General features: G+C 33.1%; 2 protein-coding genes across 4 annotated transcripts; both read left to right on the forward strand.

Moving 5' to 3' along the window:
• The first annotated feature begins 7,219 nt into the window (after positions 1-7,219).
• Positions 7,220-13,270, forward strand: LOC144556760 (uncharacterized). Of its 3 annotated transcripts, none has more exons than XM_078305187.1 (6): positions 7,220-7,418; positions 9,026-9,222; positions 9,476-10,000; positions 10,349-10,753; positions 11,197-11,409; positions 12,144-13,270. In XM_078305187.1, the coding sequence occupies exons 2-6, from the start codon at positions 9,049-9,051 to the stop codon at positions 12,858-12,860; spliced, it is 2,034 nt and encodes a 677-aa protein (XP_078161313.1). In that variant the 5' UTR covers positions 7,220-7,418; positions 9,026-9,048; the 3' UTR covers positions 12,861-13,270. The 3 variants fall into 3 exon arrangements, with proteins under 3 accessions (XP_078161313.1, XP_078161322.1, XP_078161330.1); XM_078305196.1 differs by having other exon boundaries at positions 7,221-7,418; positions 9,479-10,000; XM_078305204.1 differs by having other exon boundaries at positions 7,228-7,418; positions 9,482-10,000.
• A 6,005-nt stretch (positions 13,271-19,275) lies between these two features.
• LOC144556775 (GDSL esterase/lipase LIP-4-like) lies at positions 19,276-23,825 on the forward strand. The gene is made up of 5 exons (XM_078305215.1): positions 19,276-19,700; positions 20,849-21,034; positions 22,359-22,522; positions 23,110-23,380; positions 23,482-23,825. The coding sequence occupies exons 1-5, from the start codon at positions 19,409-19,411 to the stop codon at positions 23,712-23,714; spliced, it is 1,146 nt and encodes a 381-aa protein (XP_078161341.1). The 5' UTR covers positions 19,276-19,408; the 3' UTR covers positions 23,715-23,825.
• Positions 23,826-24,083: the final 258 nt, after the last annotated feature.

Consider the following 24,083-nt stretch of genomic DNA (forward strand, 5'->3'; position numbering starts at 1 on the left):
TTGAAACTTCTCTTGTTGAGTAGTGTGTTGACAATGGAAAAGATGTCAACTTGCAATTCGCTATTAAAGCTAAGACTGTAACGAGTGGTCTGGAACAAGTGGTGATCAAAATAGATTTTCAAAAGACATATGATAAGCTCCACTGAGCTTATTTAATTGAGGTTATGTCTAGTAGAAAATTTAGTTCACATAGATTACATGGATAAAAGATTGGTGACATAGTGTCTCAATCACGTGTCAATAATGTCTTTTTTTTTGAAAACTTGGTAGGTGCTACCAAGATTATATTAATAAACTTGATTACAACAACTATTCCTAATACAACACAACTACATCAATAATTTTTTTGTGTTTATACCCTTTCAACTATTCAATGGACAATTAACACCTCATTTGTACTGTCAAAGAGGAGTAAGACATGGTGATTATTTGCCTCCATTCCTTTACATGTTAACAGTTGATATCTCGAGTAAATTGTTTTCACAAGGCAGAAACACCAATCTCCTTCAAGGTTTACGTCTACTATGTCTACCATCTGCTACAAGAGTAACAAATTGTTACTATGCTGATGACACTATATTATTTTTCAGAACAATAACGGACAATGTTTACCTTTGAGGTTCTCTCAGGATTAAATTTAACTTTAATAAGACATAACTCTTCCCGATCAACATAAATGATTCTCTCACACAAAAATTGGCTAGCATTTTCAAATGTGATTATGTTAAATTCTCTCTTAAATATCTTGAGGTCCCATTGCACCAAACCAAAATTGCTTAGAAGAAATTATTGGAGGTTCCTCTTTGATAAAATTGAACACAAGTTACAATTATAGAAAGAGAGTATGATCTCAATTAGAGACAGATTTACTCTGATTAATGTAGTCTAATTCTTAGTACTACTGCATACCTTATTAATTTATAGCAGGGTTCTAAATAGCGTACTATAGCAATGTTATAGTGTTTTTCGACCATAAAAACTATGGCGCTATTGATGCTACAGCACGTTATAGTGCGCTATATGAGCATAGTGCTATTTTTTAACCGTTCCACTATGACGCAATAAACGTTATTTAAACTTTTGATTTATAGAATTCCTATCCTAATTAAAGGTATAAATAAGAGAATTTCTCTGATCAATGAGAGTTAGATTTTACTTGTAAATTGATATAGTTTTTATTGAACTAAATTTTGTTTACATTTATGCTTTTTTTTCCGAAGTGTCAGGTGTGACAGGAAATTGGTATCTTGCATCTACGTCTATAAGTATTTTTATTTGTGGCAAGTTTGATTTTTTTTTTTTTTTTTTCCTTTTCAAATGTCAATACTCTATATAATTAAGTTAACGACACAATTAGTTGTGTTAAAAAAATTTACAAAGTAATACAATAAAGTTGTATCATTTTAAGAATTTTATAACACCTTTTGCCACATTAACACATTTTTAAACAAGAAAAGATCGATAAGAAAGAAAGAAATTTAGAAAAGACACGCAGATCAAATGGTTGGCATTGACCAACAAGATTTGACTTCCTACCATTTTTATGGAGTATATTTTGTAATTTTCTATTCTATTAAATTCTAAGAAATTTGCACTAAATTAATTTATTAATTTATAATTTAACATAGATTAATTTCAACGGTTTAAAACTATATTTTGAAATTAATACGATAGGCTTTTGAATTAAGCTAAATTTGATGTGCTTAAGAACACTCTAATTCTACTTTACATTTGAGATTTAATATAATTATAATATGATTCTTCCTCTTAAATTTTTTTTACACCTTATTATATATTTTGATTTTCCCTCTAAACACAAGAAACGAGGTTACATATACCACACACACGAAGATTAGGCTGCACTCTCCAGTGGGGCTCAAAATTATATACATTGAAGAAATAATTATTTACAACCACAAGTTGCATTTAAATAAATTCGGGGGGCAAAATGCAATGTACCATAGCATTTCAACTCCAAGTCGGATATGAATCTGCTGCTATTCCATGAAGCTGCTGGAATAGCAGCGGGTGCTCTCCAATTTTCTATTTCTCTCTTGTGAAGAGAATGAGATAAAGTGGCTGGGTAAGTGATTAAATTAGTTCACTCAAAAAAAAAAATAAATAATAAGTTAGAGGTTGTATATAAGGATGTTAATGGATACGGTAAAGATTGGATGAAAGCATTTTCATACCCGTATTTATTATTAATTGTTTTTATCCGAACTCTATTCTTATTTGTTATAAATTATTTTATCCGTATTCTATTATTATCTGTTATATATGATTGTTGGATAACAAAACGGTAGTGGATAAATAACGGGTAATACTATTATAATAATTATATTTATTATTTATTAAATAAAGCATTAAAACATATATATTTATTTCACACATGTATAATACTTATTAAAAAAAAATATTCTGATTATGCTAATCACAGGTAAACTAATTAATTAAACACTCTTTTCACTTATTAATATATGAGGAGGGATCCACTTACACCATTTTTTTTGTGACATCGAATTACACCCTACGTTTTTAAAGTTTTCAAAGTCCAAACAATTGATCCAAACCGTACAACATAATAAATATATTAAAATGTGCTTGTACATCAAATTTTACATTTTTTTGAATTTTTTTACTATTTAATTATTTTACAAAATCAATGTTTTCAGACCATTGAATTTTTATACCCATCTTAAGAAATAGTAACAAATTTAAAAAAAAATCTAAAATTTGATCTGCAAGCTCATTTTAATGAGTAAGGCTACAGTGCTATGGGTTGCATAGAGGGCTACGATGCTACGGCTCAATATTCAAGTTTTCAAAATCTTAACGGTCGATCCGAACCATTCATCTTGTTCTCCATATTAATATGTGTTTGGAGACCAAATTTTACATTTTTTGGAAATTTTTTACTATTTTTTTTTATAGGTAGAAAATCAAATATCTGAATGGTGCAGGATTTTTTAGATTAAGTGATTTTCTACCTATCTAAAAAAATAGTAAAAAATTTCCAAAAAATGTAAAATTTGGTCTCCAAACACATATTAATATGGAGAACAAGATGAATGGTTCGGATCGACCGTTAGAATTTTGAAAACTCGAATATTGAGTTGTAGCACCGTAGCCCTCTATGCAACCCATAGCGCCGTAGCCTTACTCCATTTTAATATATCCATTATGTTTAACTGTTGGACTTTGAAAATGTAGAGTGTAATACAGTATCACCAAAAGAGAGCGTAAATGGATCCCTCCTCTTAATATATATAATTTATATAAATTTTATTATAATTACTCTAACAAATACGAAATATGCTTTATCCGTACCCTTACCAATTTAAATAACGAAAAAGAATCTTTATCTATAGTCAAAATTAAAAAAAAAAAAAAAAAAAAAATCTTATCCGTACCTGTCTTATCAAATACGATACAAATCAAGTAAACGAATAAAATAGTGCATTGACACCCTGGTTGTATAAGGTCGCCGTAAACGAAATACAATGCGACATATCGATCCTTCATTAAGCTATGCAGTGGTAGGACTGAATCTGTGTCATCCCAGTTACTTGAGATGCAAGTAGCAAATCTAAACCATTCTTTTAACTTGACACAAATCTTGAAGCACACTCCCTACAGTCACAAAGGTACCGGATTCAGTTTGACTCGGCTGGAATCTATCAGGGCCGTCCATTTTTTTTTAATTGTCTGTCAGCTAGGGGACACGGTTGTGCCATCCCGCGTGAGAACTTTTTGACTTATGAATTCTCTATGAATTTTCAGCTCGCAACACATTCTCTCCCGTGCCGACTGTCGCAGAAAATCTTGCCAGGATAAAAAATTGCAACAATAGGAACTAAAAAAGAGGAGAAAAAAGACCACTATGAAAAATCCTCGGGAATAAAGTAGTCGTGAATTTGAATAGGAACTGAAAAAACAAATTCCAACTTGAAATAAAGGACCAGGAACTAAAATTCCCAAGTTTCTCATGTTGATCTGACCTTTTCCAGACCCAACATTGTGAGAAATTTACAAAAATTAAGCTCAAAAATGAAAAGTTGGGATTTAGATTATCATTTTATGCCGAAATTTTTATTAATACCATTTAAAAAAAAAAAAACCAATACACCACTGAATTAGAGAATTCGAAAAATACATGGCTTCCAATTCAATCTATGGCTCTATTCTTGAGAGACAGTAAATTGAATCGGAGCCCCCAAAAATCTAAATATCAATATATTTTTGAGTTTTCAGGGATCTCCAATTCAATATGCGGGCATGTGGCTCTCAAATAATGGAGCCGCATATTAAATTGGAGGCCCTGATATTTTTAGAATTCTCCGCAATTTTATTTTTTTACAGTGATATTAATAAAAATTTCAGTATTTTACGGACTTGTGGGCCTGAAAGATGAATTATCTGCCTCCACGTATTTTACACTTTAAAAACTATATATACTTAAACAGTAAATATTTATGTATCTCTGTAAATATTTATGGGTTGTATTTAAAGCCATTAATTTTTTTGAATGATCGGGAAAAAAATAAATTAATAATTTCATTGAATAGGCAATATTATAATCCTCTCGGGGACCGATACGTCTCCCAGGGACAGCAGCAGTTGGGATTCCGAGGACGAAACATGGCTTGAATTAGAGGGATCGGACCTGTCGGAATACCTCCGAGACAGAGACGACCTTGATGCAGCTGATGCAGCATATTTCAATTCTCCAAACACAAATCATGCCAGTTCCTCTTCTTCTGTCCTCTGAAGAGCCAGTTGCCTCTGCACCTTTATATAGTCTTACTGTTTTGTGTCTTTAGTCTACCATAGTTTAAAGTTGTTTTGTATCGTTTTAATCCTTAGTCTCAAACTACTCCGTGCTCGTGGTTAACTCTAATTAATGCTTTTGATGATATATTGTATTAGTTAAGTAGCTAATTCTAGTATGTAGGTATGCTTAAGTGATTCTGAATCACTATGTTTGTAAGAACAATATCATGTTTCTAATGAAACAGATGGATAACTCCACTTTTTCAAAAAAAAAATAATTTCATTGAATAAATAAAAATAACTTTCATATTTTTTTATTGCTAATAATAAAAGGTATAGACTCTTTTCAGAAAAAAATATAAATACATCTTGAAAATATATGTAAGATGTAGATAAGAGAATGCAGTTTATTCCTCACGACGCATCGATAATGTTGTTATCATTATTTAATAATTCTCATAATTGTCTCTTCTTTTTTTGGATCCGTATCCTCTCATATATCTTGAATGATTTCTCTTATTTTACAGTTTGAGATTAAATACAGCCGTTTTGGAATTTGGACTAACGCAGAGACAACATTATTAGACTCTGAGATTCGTGTCAAGTTAATAAAAAGGTATGAATTATTAATTGTAATTTTTTTTTTTTTATGGATTAACAGAGAGGATGTGAATCCCCCCTCCCCTTAATTCATTCACATCCTCCCTGGCACCGTAACAGAGACAATTTTTTTTTTTTATATAATTACTGGATTTGGATTGTTTATTTTTACTTGGTACGAATCATAAAGTCCAACAAAACTGAGCTCGCATCTCAAAGCGTCTGAGAGTTAATCTAAAGAGAAAGGAATCATTTACAATATTCAAAGTGGATTCTTCATTAAGATACTTAACGCCTAAGTAATTTAACAACCAATGAGAAAATGGACGTACTAAAGGACCATAAAGTAAATTATTTCTTCCTTTTATTTCAAATTAATAACTGTAACAAATTTAAAGAGGTAATATGTATGCATTTATTTATTTATTTATTTTTGTCACTGTTTAAGTGAAGAAAAACGCATCTAAACCGCCCGATGAGATTTGTATATTAATCCTTGTTGAATAATATATATGTACCTCTTTTAAACTGTTGAATGATATATTTACATATATACCTCTTTTGAATATTATGTTCCTCTATTACTATTTACAAAATTCCTTGTTGACTTCTTTAGGAGAATTTTTTATTTTGACAATTTAATAATACCGTTTCCAAATTAAGCTTCACAATTATAAAAATAAAATAAATTTATAAATATGTGGTGCGTATTGCAGATTACCATCTTATCAAATTGATTAAGATTTCAGTTAATTCGACATTCCTTCAAATCCGTAGAAGTTTATAAAAAGATAAAATTTTACATAAAATTTCATCATTTTTCACATGCACAATATAAATATAACGTGAATACCTATCAAATTTTAGAACCAAAAAGCATTTTTTTATAGACCGACGATATTAACAAGTAAATTAATTATTAGTGAATCCTAATATTTAATAATAATATCATGCACACAAAAGACTTGCATTAATTATTGACTATATAAAACTACTATGGGCTTAGTATCAAACTCATTCGGGACGTCCGTATGAGATCACAACCGACTTATCGGTCTGCGTGACAAGTATATTTGGGACGTCTGTACGAGATCGCAACTGACTTACTGACCTGTGTGATAAGTCCATTCGGGTCGTCCGTACGAGACAACAACCGACCTATAACTCTATAAATACCTCCGAGTTCACTGAGCACAAGATCCACGATCCAACAATACAGAATCCGAATCTGCTGTAATCCCGGAAGGGATTATAGGGCCCTAAAATTCCAATATCAACCGTTCAAATATTTTCTGCACATATCTCAAAAAAAAAAAAGTTTTCATGCACAAATCTCAAGAAAAACCAACAGTTCGGATTAGAATTACATGGTCCTGTAATTCCCAAAGAATTACAGCCGATTTATTTTCAACAATACAAGATACATAAAGGATAAAGTTGTGTACCTATAAAATCCACACTATGATTTACCGAGACACATTTAAGACTAACCGAACTCATACAGATTGACTTAATCTCTCCGAAGGAGTTAAGGCCGGATCAATTATTTTCTCATGTTCTCCCTGAATTTGGTATTTTCATTTTGTTTCATAAAATGAAAATTTTGCAAGAAACGTGGCATTGATCCTTGGTTTCTAGAAACACTACTCTACTCGTGTTAACAGTTGTACAAGATGATGCAAATTGGTTTTTAGTTTTGAAGAGAAAAGGCATTAAATTTGCTCAATATAGTAATTTTCAAATTTGGCGGTTCTATGGCATTTTGGGCATAAGGCTTGCCATGCGAGGGTATTACTGGAATATGAAAAACCATTGAAAAAGGGCAAAGGACAAAGGAGCACAAAAACCCGTCGACCCAAAATAGAGCGAGTCTTTCTTTCTTTCTTTCCCTCTTTTATATCTTTCTCGCTCCTCTGTCTTTCTCTACTTGTAAATCGCCAAAATTAGGGTTTCTGCTTCCAAGCTTCAAATCCAGGCATCAGATTTGCGCAGAAATTAGACCTTATCCTTTTCTTCTCGGCTCGCAGCCTTCCATCAATCTTCGGGTAAGAACTCGTCTTTTTACTAGATCCTATTTTGTGATTTTGTGATCGGGGTTGGTGCTTATGTCTCTATGTGTCGCCGCCTCGCTGGTGGTTTCTAGGGTTTGGTTGGTTGGTTGTTTGATGTGATCTTTATATTTTGGGTTTATTCTTGGATCCGCTGGCTGCATCTTTGTTTAATCGTTCTTGGTATCTTCATTAGAAGATGTTAGAAATCATACCGCCAGATCAAATTGTGGCCTACTTTTTTTAAAGTCTAATTAGGGTTTCTCTCCCCTCCCTTATCTTTCTAGTGAAATTAGGGTTTCTGGATTGGGATTTAAAATTTGGGGCATTCTATTCTTCTTTAAAAAAAATTGGGTATATTGAACAAATTTATTCTCTTTATATTTTGGGTTTATTATTGGATCCGCTGGCTATTATTATATTTTGTTGCATCTTTGTTTAATCGTTCTTGGTATCTTCACTAGCAGATGTTAGAAATCATACCGCCAGATTAAATTGTGGCCTATTTTTTAAGTCTAATTAGGGTTTCTCTACCCTCCCTTATCTTTCTGGTGAAATTAGGGTTTCTGGATTGGGATTTAAAATTTGGGGCATCCTATTCTTTTCTTCTTTAAAGAAAATTGGGTATATGGAACAAATTTATTCTCTTGCATAATCCTATCTGTGTTATTTATTCGTTGCCTTGTAGATTTGATTTGATCTACCTTTTGTTATTAGTACTTATGCATCTCATTCAGAACACGTTTAATTTGGGCATATTCTAAGGTTTTGTGCTGGTTACATTGATTCTTCACAGAAGATTTATGCACCTTGTTTATTGAACATATTAAGAAAAAGGCAGCTAAGTGAAATATTATATAGGGAAGAGAGTTTTATTACATTGTTTATTTAATCTTTTTTTTCATTTCATGAAAACTTTTACTGCACGGCTTATTTGATTTTTATTTTATTTTTATGTGTGGATGGTCACTTCACAATTAGATATCTTATTTCAATTCTTGAAAGTCTCCACTAAAAGTTGTATTCCATACTCTTGATTTTAGATGTGGATAACGGTCCCTTCATATTTACTGCTTTGTTTCATTTCTTGAATAACATGATTTACAAAAAAAAAAGTTTTCAGATAAGCATATGGTACCTTCATTTTTATCCTTTGATTTATTTCTTGAAATTCTCCTATGAGGTTTATTTTATTCGTGAGGATTTCTGATACACATGATCCATTAGTATTTGTGTTTTGTTTTATTTCTTGATAATTTCGTTTTGTTTTATTTCTTGATAATTTCTTTAACCAGGTCTGTTTTCTTTTAGTTGGTTTTAGCATGCATATGGTCTTTCTGATGCACATGGTCTGTTAGTATAAAGTGTTTTGTTGCATTTCTTGATAATTTCTTTAACTAGGTCTGCATTCTATTAGTTGGTTTTAGCATGCATATGGTCTTTCAAGGGGAAAAAGTCAACTGGATGATTCATTTGTGAACCTCAAAATCTTACATGTTAGAAACATGCTTAAACCATTATCCTGGAAATTGATACAGAGGGAAAAAATGGTAGTTTGTCAATTTCAACAGCTCTAATATTATATTTGTTGGGAACGAATGCAGATTTATTTGAAGATTATAGATACATGGGCAGTGAAGGTAACCATGATTATCTGTATGGTGGGGGATTGTACTACCAGAATGGTACAAACTACAACTGGTACGACCCCACCACTGGTCTGACTGGTGTACAAGCTACTCCTAAATGGGACGACGGTCAGCCCATGGTAACTTTTGAAGGTCAAGATCTCCAGTACTCGGTATGTTGTTATTGATTACATCAAATCCTCTATCCATTTGTCTCTTTACTTGTCGGTACCTACTTGTTGTTCACATTTATAGCAAAACAATATTCAAATATAACCTAAAAACATTTTAGTTTTGCTAGCAAGGTAGGACATGCTTATGATGATTGGTCAGATTATATTTGATACCGTTGTCAATTTTTGTACTCTTCTGATGCTATGTTATGATTGAACTTCTGTACTGATTATATTTCTATATTTTCATTAGCAGCAGAGTGCACAAGCAGATAGTTCCAGATATTTGTATTACTCACCTGAGTATGGTTACCAACAACCGGCGGCGTATGACCCATATCTGGCAAATTCTTACCAGCTTGGTTCAGTGGTGGGTCCTGAAAATTCTCTCGTAGGCACTCAAGTCTCGCAACAGTACCTTACAAATGCCCAGTACCAGCACCCCCAGCCAATACCGTCCCCGGGCTACTCCTCTCTAGTCCATCCCAGCAGTATGGACATTGGCTCAGTTGCTACCTCTCCCTATCAGCATGGATCCATTGATACACTAAACTTTGGCAACTATATGAGTCCTGCTGCCACCCATGCTCCTTCAGTTGTGCCTTCACAAAGGACCAGCACTGGTACCATTGCAGTTACTGGCACACCAATTTCAAGTTCCTCTCTTGAGTTTCAATCTGTGGTGAAGGCTCCAAAAACACCATTACTTGGCCTGTCTTCTCTGAAACAAAGTCCTCAAAGGACTGTTAAAACAAACACAGCGCCTCATGTTCCACAGGTACAGTGATGTTATCACATTCTTTTTTTTTTTTTTTTTTTTCAAATTGTTATCTCAATCATAGGCCAAATTCAGCCATTAGTCTTTGGTTGGTTGGTAGTGAATGGTACAGTATTAGCAAGTCAAGGAACTGCCTGAGCCAGTTCTGTACTCACTAGCATTGTGCTAGTACCTGTAACAGTGAAATTGTAACCTATTTGTTGCCTGTTGTCATACTCTTTTATATTTTTGGCATATTGACCATCATAGCATGTGAATGTACTATACTCTTGTTGCACTATATTTCTGAAAGTTCTCATTAGCTGGTAAATTAAGTTTCTATTAATTTTATTATTTTTTTACATTCAGGTGACAAATCATTCTGCCTTAGTGAAGCCTCCATCTCAGGACAAGTCGAACAGACCGAGCTATGTGGAACCTGAGACCCGCAACTGGGGCCATGCGAGGGCCTTCTGGGATAACACCACCATGACAGTGAAATCTTACTCCTCCAAACTCTCAGTTGGAGACTCGCAAGGCAACATAATAATTGACGTCAACAATTACAACAAGGCCGAGTTTGTAACTGACTACACTTGTGCAAGATTTTTTGTGATAAAGTCGTACAGCGAAGATGACGTGCACAAGAGCATTAAATATGGGGTGTGGTCGAGCACGCCCAATGGGAATAAGAAGCTTAGCTCGGCCTATGAAGAGGCACAGAGGATCTCAGTCAATAATGGGGTTAAGTGCCCCATTTTCCTCTTTTTCTCGGTAGGATTTCTTTCTCATCTTCTTCTCTGCCTTTTATAATCGAGTAATTCGTTGGAAATGTCATGTGCATGTCATTGGAGATGTTAAGTTTCTTGTATGTTGCAACTAGTCTTTTGATGCAATCCATGACATTTCTTGCTGTGTTATACTTGTATTTCACATACTATGCATTAGATTGTACCTTCTATTTTGCATTAGTGCTAATTAAATAAATTAATATTGTAGTTATAAGTAATTGTGATCATTATATCACTTGACATCAGCGACTCTCTATCGAAACTAATAAGGTAATAAAAAATTAGGTAATATTGTCTGCCTAATTTAATGAACAACATAGTACCATTCGTGAGCTCTTTCTCTTAATGCAAAAAATGGAGTAAAGAAGGGGCAGTTCTGGTTTATTTTCTTGATTGTCATAATGATGCTGAATCTTAACACTGCAGGTGAATACAAGCGGTCATTTCTGTGGGGTGGCAGAGATGGTGGGGCCTGTTGATTTTGATAAGAATATGGATATATGGCAGCAAGATAAGTGGCCAGGTTGCTTCCCTGTTAAGTGGCACATTATAAAAGATGTGGCCAACAACACTCTGCGGCACATTCTGTTGGAAAACAACGAATATAAGCCTGTCACTCACAGCCGTGACACCCAAGAGGTATATCATTCTTTTAAGTTGTTTCATTTCAATAGTTGTATTAACTTAAAGTGTGACACCTTTTCTCCGGATTGCGCACCAATGGGCATCCCTTGTCACCCACAAGTGCCAATCCTGCTTGTGTCAAGTATGTTTGTATGTGGTTCACATTTAACACATAGGATTATGCATGTTCTTGGCAATGTGGCGCAAGCCCATTGGTGGGCAATCCAATCCCTTGGCTATGAACATCACCCCTTTTAAGAAAAATGATTTACATCTGAAAATGTCTTGAGTGTTTTCTCGACGCATCAGTCTTAGGTAAAGGGTGAGGTGATAGCATAGTTATCTGTTCGCTATATTCATGAACCAATTTTTTTTTTGTTCGTATTTTGTATTTGTTGGGTATGTTGGATTTGGCAGAATTGCAGTCTCATGTTTGATCTGGTTTTCATTTGGCTTATTATGTCTGAAACCAGTTCATTATTGTTAGGAATGAATAATGTTTTTCTTCTTCGTTTTTTCCATTTGGATAGTTTTAGTTTGGGGTTGTTACAAGAATTTAACTAAATTTGTGCCTTCCAGCAGGTACTCAGTATATGTATTATGTCTAGAACCTTTAATTTTCAGTTTCGTTTCACATTTCTGTGAAAGATTTCACAGTAAAGGAAACAACCATTCTTATTTAAATATGCCTCAATAATTTAATTCCGTACTTAATACTGAAATGTAAAAACTGCTTGCTTTTGTATCAGGTACCCTTCACCTCAGGCATTCCAATTCTTAAGATTTTCAAAAGCCATGCCTTTCTTAACTCAATAATGGATGGATTCTTAAAGTTTGAGGAGCAGGAGAGAAACAAACACAGGAAGTACCCCAAGCTTCTTAGCTCTGATGCACCTCTCTTTGTACCAGCTTTTGTCAGAAAACAGGCAGTTGGCTTAAAGGAGTCCCAAACTGCAACTGAGGAAAAACAAGATGAAAAATTATCAGCCGATTTGAACAGCATGACAGAAGCAACAATTACTGTGGTGAAGTCTGAGGACAGCAAAAAAAATGTACCTGTTGAGATGCCTCGAGAGATTAGTGTGAATTACCCTAATCTGGCAGTGAGAGAATCATCAGTTGAAAAGACAGTTGCAATGAAGAAAGAGGCTGAAAAGCCAGAGATCTGCACTGTTCTGAAAGAAAGCAGTAAGGCCTGTGAGAATGTAAACCCAATATTTCAGCTAGAAAATTCTATTAAGCAAACCAGCAGCCCAGTTATTACTAAAACAAAGTATAAGCCTGTTGAGAATGGTAAATATCAATCAAAGCCATTGGATCAAATTGAGAATGTGGCTGAAAAAGTCGGGTCTCTAAGCATCAAATCTTCTGAGGCTAATGATGAGAATGGCCGGTCCAGTGATGGGGGGGATGTAGTCACCATCGGGTCAATGCATGTGCGGGTTAATAGCTTTAATGAAAAGTAGACCTCTTTTTGTTCAGCTATATGACCCGGGGCCTAAGTGGGATTTATTTGCGGTTGGATGGATGATAGATGGCGGTTTTGCATAGAGGGGCGTATCTGATTGATTAACCGTGTTTCTTCCTTCTTGGTTTTCATTGGTTCTATATTAATTTTGGGTCTTTGTTATGGTCTATCAATCTTTATTTCTAGTTTATGTTTTTTGTTTTGATATAGGCCGACTGATTGTTGAAAAGAAAAAAAAAGAAAAAAGAAAATAGGTTATGGTTTATGGTGTAGTGAATTTGGGTTGGGTATAGCTTTTTGTTCCTTTTTCATTATTATTGCTTTTGTTCGCTTCTCTCTTTTGGGCTATTGGAAAAAAAAAAAATTAATTCTGAAGAAAAAAAAAATTAGATGCGATTTCCCATGTCATTGCTGGTTGATGATTGATGCAGTTTTCTTGTTTACTTTCTAATTTGTGCGGTTGGTTTGTGAGTTGTGACATAATCCCCCTCTTACTTGGTCTTTGTGATTGTGTTCATCTGTGTTTGCATCTCTTTTGAACACCATGTTTTTTGTCTTCTTCTTTTAATTCGGTTAAAGGTTTGAAGACGAGAGATATCACATGCTAGGGGTGCAAACGGATCGGATACGGATTGGATAGTGGTAAAACCATATTTGTATCCGTATCTGCTTTTTTTTTTTTAGATACGGATTGAATAGTAAACTAATATGTATGGATACGGATTAGATATACATAAATATTTTCATAATATATATTAAATTATATTGTATACATCTACTATTCGGATATGTATAATTAAAATTCAAAATCATATATGTATCTTTATCTGTATGGATATTTGTATTTGTATCTGCACGGATATGGATCTGGATGTGGTTGGTATTTTATCAATTTCGTCAATCTTTGTCTAAAAATAGATAAAAAAAAACTGATAGCGACGTAAAAACAAAATATCAGAAGTTAAACAATATGTGCCAAATCTTTTCTTATCATGAACATGCGAGTTCGGATCATCAGTTTATTTTTAGGTTGGGATATATATATCACCGTGAGGCCAAGTGATATTACTTTTTTTTTATGAACAATAATACCAATGCGATTAATAAAAATATTTGATTTTCGAAATCGTTAGACGACAAAGGTTGGTAAATCCTATGCACGATATTGATAACAACTGGATTACTAAAAGTCATGGTTGCACAGCACCGCAGTTGGAGCGTCTGATTTTCGTCATCTGCTTTGAAATTTAAATGAAAAATATCTTGTGAATATTGATCTCCAACCTTTGCTCAATACCCAAAAAAAAAAAAAAATCTCAAGAATTCTCTCTTAACAGGCTAACAGCAGTCCGATCTGGAGCTTAGCCTAACAGGCAAAAGATGGCTGTTAGGCTACGGGCATCACTGCCTAAACAAAAAAAAAAAAGAGAGTAAAAAAAAGAAAAGGTGTGTATGATGGTTTCCCCCTTCCTGAAAGAGTGGAAGTGGAGATGTGAATGTTCTAACAAGTGTCGGTATGAGTATGATGGTTTCACTCTCACTTGTGTTGTGTTGTGTGCGTACTACCTGCTGACATACCATTTCATAATTCGCAACACAAACATATGACTGTGACATAATACAACATGAATTATTATTTTAGTACTAGACTAATAATTAATACATAGTGCTACGTCGGCGTAATTGGGAAAATTAGAGGTTTGAGTGCATTAATTATCTCATAACCCATTATAAACTGTGAAGTGTGTTTTGCAGTGACCGCCCGCCACACGGAGTAAACATCTATATGCGTCTCAGAAATTCTTGATTAGCTAAGGGCCTAAGGCAAGAGTCAACAAGTCGTAACAGATTGATTGATTAGGCCATCCTAATATCCTAATATCCTATCAATCATTTCCATCTTTACCCTTTGACAAGACATGTAGACATGTTAGTGCACCACTACCTTTCCCTGCTGGTTTTGATTTAAACAACCCATTAGTACTATATATGCTTTTCTAACGGGAATGAAGCGAATATGGAGGCAGGTGATCCAGTTCCTATGTACATATGTTAATTTGAATGAACATAAGGAGCATTTTTTTTAATTTTAGATTTCAGGATCCGGTAATTCTCAAGTTCATGCATGCATGAGATTTTTATATTAAGTTAAAATTTAGTCAAGTAGATATTATTTTTTTGCTTACATAAAATTTTAATTTTATATACAAGTATCAATACAGTTTGACAAAAAAAAAAACATCATGAATGATTTAGAAATTTTGTTGCCTAAGCAAGCAAAACTTTCATGTTGATGTGTTAGTTCCAACTTTGCACTGGAAAACCAAAATCCCTCCTAATTTGAGTAAAATCTAGGCTACTGAGCTACTCACAGTTTTATTGACAAATTAAGTAACACAGGTTAAGCTTCAAAACGGAACATAACTTTGTAAGGATTTAAGACTAATATATTGCCAAAATGGCAGCGTATGAAGCACAAATTAACCTTACTTTTCAGAGAATAATTCAACACATACAGTTAATTAGTTGCTCTCTCCAATTATTATTCTCATTCTGTAATAAGATTTATTGACCTCTATTTTTCTAAAAAAATTATATATAATTTAGAATAAAATGTTATGTTAATGTAAAATTGACCTTATTCTCTTCAAAGAAAATTTTATATAAATTAAGCCCCGTAGTTCAAAAGTTTGGCTCATGTATATATAATAGAAGAGGGATCTACTTAACCGTTTTTTAGTGACACTAGATTACATTCTCTACATTTTCAAAGTCCATACAGTCAATTCAAACAATTCAACATAATGAATATATTAAAATGTACTTACATATCAAATTTTATATTTTTTTGAATTTTTTTACTATTTATTAAAATTGATACAAAAATTCAATAGTTTTCAATAAGGATTTTGTAAAATACTTAATAAATAGTAAAAAAGTTCAAAAAAAATATAAAATTTGATCATGTTAATTAGACTATAAATTTAAAAAATAAAAAGTATAATGGAATGTGACAAGAAAACAGTGTAAGGGAATTGTTGCTTGTAATAATAAGCTGGCGTCTCAGTGTCAACGGAAACAGAGGAGTCACATTATTGTTTGGTTGGCCTGCCTCTGTCAAAGCGTTCCCACATACTTGTTTCCAAAGTTCAGGTGTGGCTATCCTTCCTTCTCACATTTAGCTCACGTGACGACAAATCCAAGCACCGGACAACTCCATTCCTACAATACTGTTAACAAAAGGACAAGTTGTAGCGATTATTCATTATTCCTTGCTAAAAGCATCTTTAGAGATCATTAGATTCTCTCCTGTACTAGTTCTTTACTTGAGTGGGTAAACCGAGGAGCTATTCATATCAACCTGATGGAGTACGGTCCACAGTTGATTTGAAAACCGAGTCTATTCAGTTGTATCTGCCTGTCGACTGAGTTGATCATGTGCAAATCCTTGTCTTGATTTTTAAATCAGCGGTCTAATCGAGTCTAAATATATAATATTTTTTATTCCGATTAATCATAACTAAATTTGGTTTTATTCATTGCTCATGGATCAGGCCGCATATATGTAGACTCCAGTTGCTCCACTTGTAAACTATAAATTTTTCTATTCATAGAAATTATTAAATTCATACTTACGAGATAAAAAGAGTGTCTTGTATTCAACAAATATAGAAATATTTCATTTATTGAGACTGATCTAAAATATATTGATCTGACTCAATGGTTCAGATTCAAATAATATGTTTTTCTGAGATAATTGTGGACCAGAGTTTGATTTTTTTTTTTTTTTTTCTGATCGGATAGTTTCGGATCCAATCTAAAAAAATAAAAAAGATATGGATCTGAATTATTGAGTCAGACTAATTTCTTAAGGATAAAAAAAAATCATGACAATACAAGTGATCCCAAAAATAAGCATCACCAATTTTTTTATTTTGTTATGTAATTTCTAAGTTTAAATGTGGTCCCTCAACAGCTCAACTGCTAGTTATTTTGCAGACACGTTTCATTTTGTGAAAGTGTTAAAAAGTATTTTAAAATAAATTAATTAATTTTTTGTCGTGTTATTTGATTGTTAATTTTTTTTACTCAAATTTACGTTTCCTCACTATATTTGTAAATTAAAAAGTACTACCACTATCTGCCATTAAAAAATTTCCATAAAAAGTACTACCACTATTTTTGTAAATTATTATTTTTTCCCCTCCAAAAAAAAAAGTACCGCCACTATTATTATTATTGTCGTTAACATCGTGGCCGTCGTTGTTGTGACCATCAACATTATTGTTGATGTATTAATATAAGGGAATTATCTCGAAATTTTTATTAATATTAAAAAAAATATAAAATTTAACATTTTGCATCAAATTAAAAAAAAAAATCAATTTTGTCTAATTTGGAAAATAATTCTCCGGATTCAAATGTTCTATTTTTGGAGAATTATTCTCCGGACTTGAGTTTTTTTCAATTAAACAGAAAATATTATGATTTATTTATTTTTTGTATTGAAATATTATGAATATTTTATATATTTCTTTAAAAATAGATGGAATAATATATAATTTGATTTATTAAAAAGACTATGACAAATAATTCGGGTCAACATTTTTCAGTCTAGATTTTTTACAGTTGTAAGAAAAATTAAAATATTTCTTTGTGTGTTATTAAAAAAAATAAAAATGTTTTGAATTTGAGTAGTTGATTCCGATTCAAAAGTCACTTCTGGGTAAATATCATAGTCTTTCTATTTTTGAAAAGAAATAAGAATTTGCTGTAACACAAAGTGATTTCATATCAATTTTTTTTGCAAAAGTGATACAATATTTTAGAATTTTAATGTACGAGAAGAACTACAATTTATTTATTTACTCATAAATAACTTTCTTAATTTTTTTTACTATTTATTAAGTATTTTACAAAATCGTTATTTTCAAACTATTGAATTTTTGTACCCATCTTAATAAATAGTAAAAAAATAATATAAAATTTGATCTGCAAGTACATTTTAATATATCTATTATGTTGAACGATTTGGATCAACTGTTTAAACTTTGAAAATGTAGAGTATAATATGTTATTACCAAAAAGTAGTGTAAGTGAATCTCTCCTCTCTCTCTATATATATATAATTTTAATTTATAAGGATGACTTAACATTCTAATGAATAAAATGTAGATCCGTCTCAGTCCTCCTTCGTCTTGTATTTAAGAAAGTCATATTTTCTGATGATGAAAAAGGGAGATATTTGTATAAGTGGGGCAATGCATATTATTTCAAAGAGAACATTAAAAAAATTCAAGTAGATGTATACATTTTATTAAATTTATCCAAGTCAACTTCAAATGCTCCTCCACTATTTTTTTTTTTTTAAAAGGTCGACAGAGTCTGTCAGCTGGATTACAAAGAGATTACAAAATTCAATACCTAGTATTCAAAGTTCCAAACAACATACTAGTCTATAAATCAGGGGCGGATCCACGTAGTCTTAGGGTTTTTTTTTTTTTTTTTGGATTTTAAGTTTTAGTAGATATCTGGAAGTTCTGATTGATTGTGCTTTTACTGAATTTTTTTTGTCTCTCTGGATGCTTAATTTGTAATTGGAATTAAATTTAAAGTTAAAATTAAAATAATTTTTTTGAATTATAACAATTAGAATTATAGGTTAGAGAATCAAAAAAGTATTAGTTAAAGTATTTTTTTGTATCAAGTATCTAATTAGTTAATGGATATAAATTTAATTAGGTACTTAAATTCAATTTAATATTTTTTTCTCTTTTGACAAAAATGGTGAATCCGTCTCTGGGTCTATCGTATACCAGCTCCACTGAATTACTGTGGATTCAATCCGCTTCTTGACGCCCTAGGTATGAAATTTACTTTTTCCAGGGGTGAATTTGCAATTTATTTACTCGGAACTCGGAGGTCTAGAAAACATTTGTACTTTCCACCTTTGCTTAGTTGATACTTCTTTCTAATTTTTTTCAACCTTTTCTCTCTGTGGGCCTAAACCAAAGAGTGCGTATCCTCTGAGATATCTCAACTTTTGCGTGACCGACGTGTCCGGTGCCTATTCGGAGGTGATGTAGGGGGTCAGTATTATGTGTGCTTCGAGATTCGTGCAGATCGTATTTAAACGGTTGGGATTTTCCATAAAGTCACGCAAAGTTTGAGATATCTCAGAGGACACGAATTCCTAAACGAAACCCACTAACAAACAATCCAAATCATCCGCTACAGATTCCTTAGCATCTTCCTGTTACAAATCACTCGCAAGGTCCCACCAAGTAGTTTCAATGGTATCTACATGTCAGTGATATGAAACAGGAATGTAACAGAGATTGCGCCACAGAGAACCCATACTCATTGTCACAGCTCTAAACAAGTGACAACAAACTGACAAAGACACCTCTTTACTGTATCTCTCTATGCATGCATTAAACTATTTAAACTGTTTACTTAACCAGATACCTCCACCTACCCACTGAGAGAAAGAGAGAAATTAAAAGGAGAAGAGAAGAGAAGAGAAGGGAAGGGAAGAGAAGAAAGATGAGGAAGGTTCAGTTCCAGCCATCATCATGGGTAACTGTGATTTTGGTGCTTCAATCCCTTGCGGTGCTGCTCATATTTCAAAACATGGTTTCTTTTAGATTCGTGCGAGAGACTAAAGCCGTTTGTATCGGTGGATCTCCGATCATCTTCAATTTCGGTGATTCCAATTCCGACACCGGTGGCATTATGGCTGGCATGGGCTATCCTATCCCTCTTCCCGAAGGCCGAGTCCATTTTCACCGCTCCACCGGCCGCCTCTGCGACGGCCGCCTCATCATTGATTTCCTCTGTAAGCACAATTCACAATTCACAAATCACAATTCAATTTGGTGCTTGTTTTATGCAATAATTGGGTTTTAATGATTGATTTTCTAAATGTGAATGGGTAATTGGGACAGCTAGGCTGGGCCTGGGGAGTGGGGACAAATAAAAAGGTCTATTCAGGTTCAGGTCCAGTAGCAACTTGTTGTAATAGAAAGTATAATTGTTATCTTGACAATTGCTTGCTGGTATTTAAAGTTAAAGAAAAAAATGCCAAATCTCACATTGTTTAGTATGTTCAAACATAGTTTTCAATCTCTATTCTGACTTTTTTGAATGGTTCCAAAACAATTGCCTACTTAAATTGACTGTTTGATCAGCAATTTCTGTTCAAGTTTAAGCTTTAAGAAAACAATAGCTTTCTAAGGTTACCTAAGCAAGATATTTTTTTAGGTAGTAGCTGACATTTTAAAACCTAATCCGATGAATATTCAGCAAAGCAAAATACAAATATATTCTACAATTTCTATTTTTGAAGTGTGAAAGTCCCACTCAGGGCTCTAACTCATATTTTACTATATTAGTCCTGTAGCATCATTAGTTTTCTGTAAGCATCATTGGGTTTTTTTTTTTTTTTTAAACCATGTTGAAAAGTCACGAGCTGCCATGTGGAGTGGGTCAGTCTTTTATGGGTATTTTTAGTAAAAGTTGGTCCTCACAACCGCATTGACACAGCTAGGATAGGAAGGATACTGTTAATTTTTCACTGAAAAGGCAACTCCAATGATTAAAAACATAACTAACAGAAATATCTATCTCCAAAGTAGAATCCAAAACTTCAGGGACTAAAAAAGAAAATAAGTACAGTTGGGGGGGCCGGACCATTCATTTAATTCCCACCTCATTTTTTGCTAACTTCTGATAATTTTGTTTCTGGTAAGGACATTTTGAGCATGGGGTCAAAATCAATAAGTTATAGTCTTAGGAAACAAAAATAGTTTAAATTTCATTGAATATTCATCTAATCATTTGTCTTAACTTGCTAACTGAGAATTCTCTTATGATGAAATAAAATAAAAAATGGAAATGGATTGTAAAATAAATGAAGACTGATATATAGAAATTACAACTTGCTTGACTCCTCTTTTTTTTTTTACTTCATTTACATTCCATTAGGTGAGAGTTTGAACACACACTATTTAAGCCCTTATCTGGAGGCACTGGGGTCGAATTTTAGCAACGGAGCCAATTTTGCGATATGCGGCTCGAGAACTTTGCCACAAATGCAAGCATTTGCCTTATACATACAAACACTACAGTTCCTCCACTTCCGGTCTCGGTCTTTGTATCTTGCAACTCAAGGTATGTAGTGCTCGTACCATTCAACTCTGCTTTTGTATAATGAAAATTACAACACCTCAAATTTTAGGTAGAATTGTAGTGTGGTTCTATTGTTATAGTGTTGAAAGTGGTACACCAGGGGAAGCTGCTTGGTAATATATGTGGATAAGGAGGATCATGTGCTGTTTGATATAAAATTGGATTTTTCAGATCAGGTTGACATGGATAGCTTAGTAAACTGAAGTTAAATATTCCTCCTTTTAATTTAGGTGTGTTGACTTAGGCCATCATGTTCAAACTTCCATTAATTAGTTTTTATGCTATGCGCTCTAAAGATGTAGAAGCAGATAAATTGCTATTACTTCAAGGCGTATAGGAAATGTTACCCACAATATTCCAAACAAGTTCAATTTTCAGACTTTTGAGCAACAAGTTTATCAAGGACTGTCATGTGGGCCATATGAGAATTAAAAGTGATTCTCTCTCTGTTTTTTTTTTTTTTTTTTTGCAATTGCATCTTAGATATTTGCATGCAAATGAGGTTTAAATTTTTTTTCAACATATGTATTATATTGATTCATGCAAAGTTTTCTATAAAAATTCGCACCCTCATGAATATTAGATTGCATACCAGTGACCAAATGGTGTTATCTTTAATACTATATGCTAATAGATCCAGTGACCATATGGTTTATTTATGGGTTGAAATCCCTTGACGGAGAATATTTTTTTTGAAAATCTTGAGCCTTGACAATGTATTTCTAAAATAATTTAAAAAAATAGAAAAATAATTATCGACTATTGCTGGACATTGCTTGTGTATTATTTCATGCTATTTTAGTGTCATCTTGCAAGTTTTAAGACATTTGATGAACAGTAAAACTTGCATCAAATTCTATCATTTTCATGTGCATCATATAAATATAATATAGATCACATTTTAAAGGGTGTATTTTGATGTATTGTCAACTAATCCCCATCCTTTTTTATTATTAAAATATCGAGAAATACATTTTTAATTCAAGATGAAATTTGAACCTTAAGAATGAACTGCGCCTTTTTTGCATTCTAAATCGGAGTTACTATTAGTTTAAGTGCTTCTTGTAAAGTACCGGTACGGTAATACCACTCCTGAATTATTTGTTCTTCTTGAAATATTTGGAAAAAGATGATACCTTGCCCACCAGGTCAATCAAAAGTGGATTTCTATTCATGTATGACCTTTTATTAGACTGTGCTACCTTATCAAGCATACCAGTGGAATTGCCTATTGCATTGTTTATTTTTTATTAAGGCAATTCAAAATTTACAAAAATGTTGACTTGACATGCATTGGATATATTAGGTTTTACTGGATTGCATGAAGAGCAAGATTTCAGACATGCACTATACATGATCGATATAGGGCAGAATGATATGGATGCGGCATTAACAGAGTCGGGGGGCAATTTTCACCAAGTTCTGGCTAGAATTCCTCCGGTGATTGCAGAGATAAAAACTGCTATCAAGGCAAGTAACTTGTTTTTTATAGGAGCTGATAACATAACTCAGCTGGAAAACCCTACTATCAGATTAGATTAATATTGTACAAGCACAAATTAATGCACATATATGGATATGATACCAGAAAACCCTACTATCAGAATATATTAATATTGTACATTTAGTAAAACATATCTGTAGTGCTGTCATGTGTTGTGAGGGTAACTTCTTTTAGGTTGTTTTGGGAGCATGTATAGATTTTAAATTTTCTTTAATAGAAAATTTCCTGTTGTAAAGGCATTGCAATTAAGATTTTGGTTTGTACTGGAGTATTGGTACTTCTGGACAGTGCAGGTTTTGTTAGATCGGTCAATCAGGTCCCACGAAAACATAACTCAGCCAAAGTACCTTAGAAATAGAATAGAATGGGAACAGATTTCATACCAGTACAATATCATCTGATATTATAATACAGTACAGTAAGTCCGGCTTCACAGTGTATAATACCAATTCGGTGCCAGTAACAGGGTTATTGCTTATACTGTACCAAGTTGAAAAATTTAATCTTTGTTTGCCTTTTCAATTAACTAAACTTGTATTGTTATGGTAAGCAGACACTGTATGAAAATGGTGCAAGAAAATTCTGGGTGCACAACACGAGCCCGATGGGTTGCTTTCCTCAAAAGCTTGCTATACCGAGAAATGACGACAGTGACCTCGATGAAAATGGTTGCCTAAAGACCTATAACAATGGAGCAAAAGCATTCAATTCTCAGCTCAGCACGCTTATTGATGCGCTGAGTATGGAGTTGAAAGATGCCACTATTGTTTATGTTGATGTTTATTCAGCGAAGTATGAGTTGGTCGCTAATCACAGTAAATATGGTAATTAAGCTGAATTTAATTTTGTCAATCTTATTTGTGGTTTTTACATTTTTGAATTATTCTCTTTATGAAAATTTAATTTATCATGCTTAAATTTTCAGGGTTTGAGAAGCGGTATATGGCATGTTGCGGGCATGGCGGACCCCCATACAATTATAATCACAGCATAACCTGTATGGGTGCTGGATTTGAAGTATGCGAAGACGGTTCAAAGCACATTAGTTGGGACGGGGTACACTATTCCGAGGCTGCCAATTCTGTTGTGGCATCAAAACTTCGAACCGGTGAATATTCGAGACCGAGGATTAATTTTGAATTTTTTTGCAAAGGTTGATCCTCACTTATTTTACATAGCACTGTTTCTTTTATGCCTCTATAGAGTATCAATGTAATATAAGATGCCTTATAGGGTACAAAAAGAATAACATAATGAGATTTCAAGTTCTTTTATTGATGCTTGCTTTTAGAAATAAATGAATTTAGCAGCCATTTAAGTATCTATAGGTTTTATTAGCCATAACTACTGAGAAGTTTATATATGTTTATCTTAAAGAGTTGAACTACGGGCTTCATGAAGTAAAAGCCCCTCTTTCACTTCAGGTTCATATTTCTGTTTTCAAAATTCAAACAGTGAATTCCGAACCGATGTAATTTTCATATGAAAATGTACTTGGAGAACAAAATTTACATTTTTTAAGAATTT

Source organism: Carex rostrata, chromosome 1 (genome assembly GCF_964058835.1).
Source record: "Carex rostrata chromosome 1, lpCarRost1.2, whole genome shotgun sequence".
Taxonomy (NCBI): Eukaryota; Viridiplantae; Streptophyta; class Magnoliopsida; order Poales; family Cyperaceae; genus Carex; species Carex rostrata.

Bases quoted from the DNA above. Each gene is read 5' to 3' on its own strand.
- LOC144556775 (XM_078305215.1), top strand. From the start codon at position 19,409: ATGAGGAAGGTTCAGTTCCAGCCATCATCATGGGTAACTGTGATTTTG. The intron at 21,035-22,358 runs GTATGTAGTGCT...TGGATATATTAG, and splicing joins TTTGTATCTTGCAACTCAAG to GTTTTACTGGATTGCATGAA. The intron at 23,381-23,481 runs GTAATTAAGCTG...TTAAATTTTCAG, and splicing joins CGCTAATCACAGTAAATATG to GGTTTGAGAAGCGGTATATG.
- LOC144556760 (XM_078305187.1), top strand. From the start codon at position 9,049: ATGGGCAGTGAAGGTAACCATGATTATCTGTATGGTGGGGGATTGTAC. The intron at 10,001-10,348 runs GTACAGTGATGT...TTTTACATTCAG, and splicing joins CAGCGCCTCATGTTCCACAG to GTGACAAATCATTCTGCCTT. The intron at 11,410-12,143 runs GTATATCATTCT...CTTTTGTATCAG, and splicing joins ACAGCCGTGACACCCAAGAG to GTACCCTTCACCTCAGGCAT.